Below are 9,744 nucleotides of genomic sequence, written 5' to 3'. Positions count from 1 at the left end.
TCCCAATTTGGGTGGACTCCCTTAAAAGGCCTGCCTGTTTAGTGTTATATTGGTTGTGAACAAGCAAGCTATCGCTTGTGAAACCTCTACCATTGCCTATATGTGTCTGACCCTTTTGACAATAAAGATGACATTGAGATAATTTGGAGTTCCAGTGTGCGACCAATTCCTTGTTTTGTTAGTCCTGCACCCTTGCCCGGCGTTACTGAGACTGATGGTCTGGTTCTTGAGAGGGAGAGGCTGCAAACCCTCGGGTGCGTGTCAAGAGTGATTTCAACCCTCATGAGCTCGAGAAAGGCAAGCACGAACGAGGTCTATATGGGTCAATTTTGTTGAATTCTCATCCTCCACGGGTAGAACGTTCGGAGACCCAGGTATCCAGGATATCCTCAGCTTCCTTCAATCCGGCCTAGATCTGTCTCTATCCATCAGCTCTCCCAGGGACCAAGTCTCAGCCTTGTCAGCCTTCTCCAGGACATCATGGGACATTCACCCTCTAATCCAGCAGTTCTTCCATGGGGTGGCAAGACTCAGGCCCCAAAGATGGCCAAGATTCCCCAAATGGGATCTTCCCCTTGTTCTTGACTCACTGACTGGACTCAGTACTGCGGGATCCGCTTCGCTTTCTATGAAAGACCTTTCTGCAAAAGTCACCTTCCTAATAGCCATCACTTCGGCCAAAAGGGTTTCTGAGATCGGGTCCTTGGGTCACGAAGAACCATTCCTGACTTTCTTCCCAGACTGAGTGGTCCTCATCACTATGCTCGGCTCAAATCCGAAAGCTACCTCAGTGTTCCATGAGAACCAAGAAATTGTCCTACCTACATTCAGGGCCCCAGGGTCCACTGAAGTTCTCCCTCTGGATGTAGGTGAAATACTGAAGGAATACCTGCAAGCTACTTCCTCCTTTAGATGTTCTGACTACCTGTTTATCCTGCACTCTGGCAATAACAAAGGGAAGCGAGCTTCGACCAGAACGATTGTGGCCTGGATCATCCAATCTATCCAGCAGGCTTATAGGGCTAAGGGCTTGGCTCCTCCAGAGGCCGTGATGGCACATTCCATCAGGGGTATGGCGGCTTCGTGGGCAGCAGCCCGGCATGTACCTCCAGATGTCATCTGCAAAGCGGCCTCGTGGGCCTCCATTAACACCTTTATGTAACATTAATGCATAGAACCTGCTTCTCTATCTTCTGTGAACTTTGGTTTAAGAATCTTGTCGATTGACGGGCCAAATTAAATTTCTTTTGATCAGCATACCCACCTGTGTGGACTGGCTAGTTATTTCCCACACGTAGACTGCCAATGGAGTCTGTCAGGAAAACTGAAAATGTATTATCAAATACTTACCGTAATTTTCCTTTCATGATGGACTCCATGGCAGACGGAGTTCCCACCCATCGGTCAAGAGTTGGCTAGTTACGGAACGCAGTCTCTAGCGTTGAGCTCAAATTTATGGGAGTGGGGTCCTATAGCATTGGAGAGGAGGCAGGGTTAACCCACACGTAGACTGCCATAGAGTCCATCAGGAAAGGAAAATTACGGTAAGTATTTGATAATAAATCTTGTTTTCTAGTGTTGGCTAGAGTGTGGAAGGTTTAGAACTCCTTTCAGGTTTTTATTGTTGTCTGGGGCTCTGTTAGAGAGACAACAGTTTCCTTATGCCGTGTAAACACAAGCAGACTTTTGACGGACTGAACTCCGAAGGACTTTTTGACGGACTTTCAACAGAGTTCCGACGGAGTTCCGACGCAACGGACTTGCCTACACACGATCACACCAAAGTCCGACTGATTCGAACGTGATGACGTACGACCGGACTAGAATAAGGAAGTTCATAGCCAGTAGCCAATAGCTGCCCTTGCGTCGTTGTTTGTCCGTCTAGCATACAGATGAACAGATTTTTCGACCGGACTCGAGTCCGTCTGAAAGATTTCAAACATGTCCTATTTCTAAAGTCCGTCTGATTTTTCAACAGCAAAGGTCCGATGAAGCCCACGCACGATCGAATTGTCCAGTGAATTAGTTCCGTCGGACCTTTGCTGTCGAAAAGTCCGGTCGTTTGTACACGGCATTAGAGACAAGTGAGGAAAAATCTATAACAGGGACACAAACCACAATTAAAATCTGACTATCCCTACTCTGCTAATAAAAAGCTTTCTGTCTCTGTTGCTGTTGGAGAGTCCCCCTCACTTCCTTGTCTGTCAAAATGTTGTTGGCAGAACAGGACGTGAGCAGGAAGAGAGGGTGAATCACTCTAGCAGGGCCCTGAAGAGCTATTCAAACTAGGCAGGGGTTCTAACCATTCCCCACACCTTTGCAAAAAAAAAATTATATATATATATATATATATATATATATATATATATATATATATATATATACACTGTATATACACTGAACAACAATTTGAAGCTGAGGTGCAGGGAATTTGCAGGAATATCCACTAGGAGGTGTCCCTTTTATTGTAATTTTACACTTGAAATAAGATTCCTAATTGCTATGTTCTCTTATCTTACAACATAGTATCGTACAACATAGTTGCCAATATTTTAAAATTATTTATGTTTCCTGGAACATGTTGCTTTTGAACTAGTTATTGTCTACTTAAATAATTACTTATGATGCTATTGGCAAATCCCAAGGCACCCCAGTTCCATCATGTTTTGTATATTAAACTGGATTTATCAAAATACTTCTATTTTTTGCATTTTAACGTACCTATCAAGACAGAATAAATGAATAATAAGAACCAAACTATAAAGTCAGTAAATAAAATATGAATTTTTGGGGGACATTTTTGCTCTCAGTGTAACACTGCTTATTTATTCTTTACTGTTACAGGAAAAATGTACAGCGGCACACCAACATATTCCAAAGGAGCTTCTTCATGGAGCCATAATATCAATTGCACAGGAGATGAGCAGAGACTTCTAACATATTTCAGGCACATATGTGCTTAGCCATAGTCTATAAGACTTGATAGAAGTCTCTGCTTATTTTCAGTGCAATTGATTTCATGGATTGTTTAAAAAATCCACGTTGGAATATGTCAGTGTACTGCTATCCATTTTACCTGTAACAAGACAGTGTAAGCATCAGATTGTGGCAGGCAAGCTTGAACTGACCCAGAGGGACACCATGCTTTATTGTTATTTATTATTTAGGCTGGATTCACACGGGGACATAGAAGAGCATCTGGTCCTCTTACTGTTGGGGTGTCTTCTGTATCTGGTTAAACCACTCTTTTGATAGGAGAAGCAATACAATGAAAAAATAGAATGTTACCTGTAGTGATCAGGCAGCCACCCTGTGCCACATCCTCCACCAACCACCTGCACATGTACTGTGCCTCCCAGTCAAAACTCTTTTTTCCTGGAGCTCTAGCTGGAGCTCTAACCCATCTGCTGGAGTACCAGGAAAAAAGCTATACAGCTATTGCTTGGGGAACAACAGATCCCATTTCAACACAGGTGATTAACCTTTTATGAGCTGGTGAGTGAGGGCACATAAGAGGGGAGCATGGTTTGGCACTTTATCAATCACACGGATATTTGAAGATTGTCATCAACCATATTTGCAAGGACTTATTGCTCACCAAGGATTGGTTCACACTAAGCATTAATTGCACTTTAAAATATTTTATATATAATTTTTTTTGAATAGTTGCCCAAACATTGTATGCATAATATGATTTAAACACCTTGTGACCACATCGCAGAACTTTAAGTATAAATCATATCTAAGATTACAATTTTTCTTTATTTTTTGAGACAGTGCTGGTTATATATACTTATAAATACTCTATATTAGATCCTACATTAGGGGGTCCAAAATTCTCATCAAGACACATGTGTTCTCCCATGTGACTAGGTCCTATTAAGGTAGCACTGTATGCTCTAAACATTACCCTGTTCAATGGTTGTTAATACCTGTCACATTGCTACTCTTATATCCATATATTGTTGCTTGAAGGGAAAGAGAAAATATTCTCCTAAACCAACACTAGAGGGCGCCACAGGGACACAATTCTCATATCATCAGTCACTGAAATGGTCAATGATGCAGATACCATTATTGAAATTCCAATGCCTTTTTTTAACATATGTCTATTGTGAAGAAAACACTCAATGCATTGCATTAATTGCAAGTTTGTTTATTTCTTAAAAATGAAAGATACATATAATGCATATATAATATGCAGATAGAGAAGTAATTTCAAAGTCCACTTTGGAAGCAAAACACTTTCAATTACAAATAAGTATTTCAAAATGAAATACACAACAAGCGTTTCTGTTTCCTTTTACCATAAAGCATAGAGACAGAATTTTATAAAAAATAGCAGACAGTAGAAATATTCTACATACTTTTTAAATTCCATGTTAGGCTACATCTGATTACCGTATATAGTACAATAATATATTATATACTGTATATTACTGTACTGTATTATAAACTCCGTTGCCAATATAAAATAAACATTGCTGGCTGAAAGAGGAGCAAGATGCAGCTCCCCAACTGCAGTGGAAATACAAGTTCAGGCACTTCTTGATAAACTGGAACTTGTAGTCCCACCACACTGGAGAAATCAAGGATCCCATATCTTAATCAAGCACAAAGCTTTTACGTAGTCTCCTGAGAAATATTTCATACTCAGAATAATGTACAAAATACCACCTCCCTCTTTGCTAAAGGCTACATACTTCATGTGTAGTTGAACTAGATACATAGTTATAGCTGTGTAGCATAGTTCAATCACAGTTGGTAATCTTAAATTCAATCATTTTCACTAAAATAACACCTAAAAGATGTGAAGACTAGACTGAAGGGAAGTGTCTGTGTTGCATGAAGGAAGCAGCTGTCTAATTTTGAGAACAGTTAAAAAAAACAAAAATCTGATTGGCTGCTATGGGCAACACCTCTTCTGCCTCCACCCTAGTTTTAGAAGTAAGATCCAATAAATGGGAACAGAAACTTCATATTAAAGTTCTACCCTTTGCCACATTGGTGTGGCTTAATCTACTCCGTGCAATGCAATACCAATGTTGCAATTTACAATACAATTTCAACAGAGTGCTGATATCTGGCTGTCTTGACAGCCACACCCCATTATCAGTACAAGATATATTATTGACCTCCAAATGCTAGAGGTCCAGGAAAATGTTCCCTACATTGTAGAGGACAGTAACTGAACAAGTCTCTAATGTCCTCTGGGTCGCTGAGTCCATAGCAGGCCTACCAGGGCCTCCAGAGAGGGCTGCTGTTACTGAGGTCTGCTTGCTTGGCCTGGTTGTATCTGGATGGAGGCACGGAGGAAACACTGACAGCTTCGTTTGGCTTGAAGTGGTTCATCAGCCTGATCTCAGTCGTTCTTTGCTTTGGCTGGAGTGACAGGAAGCTGAGAACTTCGTTGAAACAACTTGAGTAGCCATCTTTGAATTTCATATCTAAATGATGATTGTGATGTACCATATCTAGGGGAGAGAGGAAAAAAAGAAAAGAATTTAGGCATTTGTACTGAAGAGAATAACTTTTTTTTACTGAAGTCATTCATAAAACAGAGCTTAATAAAATTATTTTTGCACATAAAAGATGACTTCATTTTAGTATTTTTTTCTATATGGTGTGCCACATGTGTTCAATACAAAGTCTAATAAACAAGTTTCATGTTAACCCTTAACTTTAATGCTTGTGCTTTGCTAAAACTTTTACAATTTGCTCTCAGCAACCAATGAAATTTTAGCTTTTTTTAAAAAAAAAACAGCAATGGAAATGACAGCTGGATTCTGATTGGTTCTTGATATGAAGCTAGACATTACATGTTTTATAGCAGCTGGTATTGAACTACAAACCCCAGTTTGGTTTGAAAGCTCATGTAAGTAAAAATAATATATTTCTGGTAAAGGCTGGCCAATTTTCTTGTACAATTTTCCTTTAGATTTACCAAAACCATATAATATGAGGTCCAACTTAAACACTTTCAATTTGTATGCAATCCGACCATTGCACTACATAGTTGAAGGTAAATCTAAAAGAATTGAATAAGAACATTGGGGATTATTTACTAAAGACACTTATAAGTACACTTGGAAGTGCAGTCGCTGTAGATTTGAGGGGGATGTGCAAGGAAAATAAAAAAAACAGCATTTTAGCTTGCATATGATTGGATGCTAAAATCAGCAGAGCTTCCCCTCAGATCTACAGCGACTGCAGTGCACTTGTAGTGCAAAATGGATTTGCCTTTAGTAAATCAACCCCACTGTATAATGTATGGCCAGCTTAAAGCAATCAAAATATTTTCTACGAATGTTAAATTACAAATCACTAATGTCCAATGGGAAACTATACTAATCTACACTCATATTAGCCTCCAATCAATCAAATTGTACAAAAAATACTCACTGTTGATTGTGGGCAGAGTGTGTTGTTTCAGATAGGCGACAGCCATCTCTAAGATGTCAGCTTTTTCCAATTTTACGTTGGGCTGCTGCTTATGAAATTCCTTTTCCAACAGAACCTTCAGCTGTTCGATGCTGCTGTTGATTCTGTCTCTTCGCATCTTCTCCACAGCTGGCTTTCGCAACTGGTGAAAAAAAAAAAGTAGATGTAAATATAACACGTGAAAAATAAAGCCATAAATGTATAAGTATATCAACTGAAATTATATAATAATAATAATAATGTTATAATAATAAAAATGTATTTGTTATGTTAGCAAATAAAATCAGAATCCCTACCTTGTTTTTTTCCTTGACAATCATCTTATGTTGCTCTAGAAGAACAGGGCTAGGTGCCATCTTTTGGAAGTGGTCAGGAGCTTGTGTTAATCCTTAAAAGCAGTGTGCTGGCTGTAATTGCCCCTGACTCTATTTATAGTCCTCAGACCTGCTAACGATATGTGGGTCTGAGGTTTGTTATAGTTTCCCACACTCAGGAGCCAATCAGATGAGGCCGGAGGACAATAGGAGAGGCATTCATTATGTCATGCTGCATTGATAATGAATGACTTGAGCATAATAAGCTGCTCTCAGAGGAGCAGGTGGGGAGTGTGTGAGAGGGGATACAGTGTACTGGGAATGATGTGACCTGTGCTGGGAAAAAGCTTCCTTTACGAGTGGTGGGCTACTGACTAATGCCCTGGATCAATAGCATTCTGGCAACACACACTTAGCGATTCATGAATGTGCCTGCATTTTAGTTTTGGCGGGAAGTAGCTAATCACTACAGACAGCTATGAGTAGGCTAATGCTCTAATCTCTGGTGACACACGTGCAGGCACACTCAATGAGAGTCACCATGTGGGCCATCATGGAGGCCTAATAAATAGAGATTAGATGAGAAAAAGAGATACTGTCTGTGAACTGACTGCCAGCGTGTTTCCATGCAGAATGGCTGCTTCTTTAGGAGACCCAAAGAAACATACCTTTGCTGCAGGGATAGCATGATGATTATAATGCTGTACACAAAGCAATGTCTTTGCTTATTGTCACTAGTGATTACCTACATCATTCTATACAAAATGGAAGGTTCTGATGAATAGAACTCAACCCAACTGAGGCACTGGGCAATATCCAGCTTCAGACAGGTACTCTTTAAGAATTGTGTATGCTTATATCAGAACCCCACAGCAATATATTTAGAGACATGCTGGGAACTTTCAAACTGCTTGTGAAGTCAGATGAAGGAAAGTTTTGAACAAGTTCAAAAGCTCTGTCAGGGGCCTCTCTTACAGGAATGCTCTCTTCAACTGGCACTCGACAAAGCAAAAACCATAGAAATACAGAAAAGAGTGCCGTTGAATACCAACCATTGCACTACCTGCGCAGAGTTTGCATGTTCTCCCTGTGCCTGCGTTGGTTTCCTCCGGATACTCCGGTTTCCTCCCACACTCCAAGGACATGCTGGTAGGTTTATTGGCTCTTGTCTAAATTGGCCCTAGTATATGAATGTGAGTTAGAGACCTTAGATTGTAAACTACTTGAGGGCAGGGACATATGTGAATGTGTGTGTGTATATATGTATATATATATATATATATATATATATATATATATATACACACACCCCTCACATTTTTGTAAATATTTTATTATATATTTTAATGTGACAACACTGAAGAAATGACACTTTGCTACCAGTGCTGTGTTTTGGCCTAGGCTGACAAGGCCCAGGCCTAGGATGGCAAAAAAGCCGCCCCACCCCCGCGCACGAAAAAGGCACAGCTGAAGAGAGCAGTGGCGTCGGGGGGTGCAGATGGGGTCAGGAAGCAGTTTTAGTAGGTGCCATCAAGCCGCCCCCCCCCCCCCCCTTCCTTGGTAAAGAGGTGACTCTCTCTCTGATTGGCCCTCTGCTGTGGCCAATCATGGGGAGGGATACAACGGCAGGAAGCTGGGCGGCGGCACTCTCTCTCTTCTCCCTATGGCTGACAGGAGAAAGGGGAGGGGGCGAGCGGGGGAGATACACAGACAGCCCGCAGCTCGCCTCTCCCTGATGCTCCATTTGGCAAGAGAACTCGGCAGCAGCGCTGTGACAGGGAGAGGTGAGCTGCGGGCTGTCTGTGTATCTCCCCCGCTCGCCCCCCCTCCCCTTACTCCTGTCAGCCAAAGGGAGGAGAGAACGGCTCTAATTGGGTTTGCCATGCTGCCGCCCAGCTTCCTGCCCGCTTTTTCCCTCCGCATGATTGGCCAGAATCAGAAGACACTGCGGGTTGCATCATGGGAAATGTAGTCCCTGAAGATTTGCGGCCCCAGTGTTTCCACAGACACCATGCTACAGCCCCCAGCATGCATGCATTCTGATGGGGGTGAGAGCCTGGAACCCGGAAAAAAGCAGAGGAATTGAATGTTACAGGAAGGGAAAAAGTACTGTGCTTGAGGAAGCCAGAGAGGAAGCCACACTGTACTCCTGTACCCGCACCACCAGAGAGAGAGATCCATACTGTACCCGAACCACCAGAGAGAGAGCCACGCTGTACCCGAACCACCAGAGAGAGAGCCACGCTTTACCTGCACCACCATAGAAAGAGCCATGCTGTACCCGCACCACCAGAGAGAGAGCCACGCTGTACCCGCACCACCAGAGAGAGAGACATGCTGAACCTGCACCACTAGAGAGCCACGCTGTACCCGCAACACCAGAGAGGGAGCCACGCTTTCTCTGCACCACCAGAGAGAGAGCCACGCTGTACCCGCACCACCAGAGAGAGCCATGCTGTACTCACACCACCAGAGAGGGAGCCACGCTGTACCCACACCACCAGAGAGAGAGCCAGGCTGTACCCGCACCACCAGAGAAGGAGCCACGCTGTACCCGCACCACCAGAGAGAGAGAGAGAGCCATGCTGTACCCACACCACCAGAGAGAGAGCCACGCTGTACCCGCACCACCAGAGAGAGCCATGCTGTACCTGCACCACCAGAGAGGGAGCCACGCTGTACCCGCACCACCAGAGAGCCACGCTGTACCCGCACCACCAGAGAGGGAGCCACACTGTACCCTCGCCACCAAAGGGGGAGAAAGATGGAGCCACTGCCAGGGTACAGACATGTCGAGAAAAGGGAGATTTTGGGACTTTAAATGAAGCACATATATGGTGTGACTCCATCCCTGGTTCATGTAGATAAAGCGGAAAATTGGGACTTTGAGTGAGGCTGTTAACATTGTGGAGGTAAATTGGTAAAAAGACATATTTACTGAACATAGAAAGATGTAAAGAATACTTATCAATAATGGAAGACAGATAAG

At 42.7% G+C, this 9,744-nt stretch overlaps 1 protein-coding gene across 1 annotated transcript; it reads right to left on the bottom strand.

The window, feature by feature from the left end:
* Positions 1-4,140: 4,140 nt before the first annotated feature.
* Positions 4,141-6,876, bottom strand: LOC141110095 (transcription factor HES-5-like). Its single transcript, XM_073601316.1, has 3 exons — positions 6,738-6,876; positions 6,403-6,583; positions 4,141-5,474 (listed from the first exon to the last, which is right to left on the bottom strand). Exons 1-3 carry the CDS (start codon positions 6,795-6,797, stop codon positions 5,236-5,238), a joined length of 480 nt encoding a protein of 159 aa, XP_073457417.1. The 5' UTR covers positions 6,798-6,876; the 3' UTR covers positions 4,141-5,235.
* Positions 6,877-9,744: the final 2,868 nt, after the last annotated feature.

The sequence above is a fragment of the Aquarana catesbeiana genome, linkage group LG10 (genome assembly GCF_042186555.1).
Source record: "Aquarana catesbeiana isolate 2022-GZ linkage group LG10, ASM4218655v1, whole genome shotgun sequence".
NCBI lineage: Eukaryota > Metazoa > Chordata > Amphibia > Anura > Ranidae > Aquarana > Aquarana catesbeiana.
Note: the sequence above shows the minus strand (reverse complement) of the source record. Positions and strands in the feature narration are given on the sequence as shown.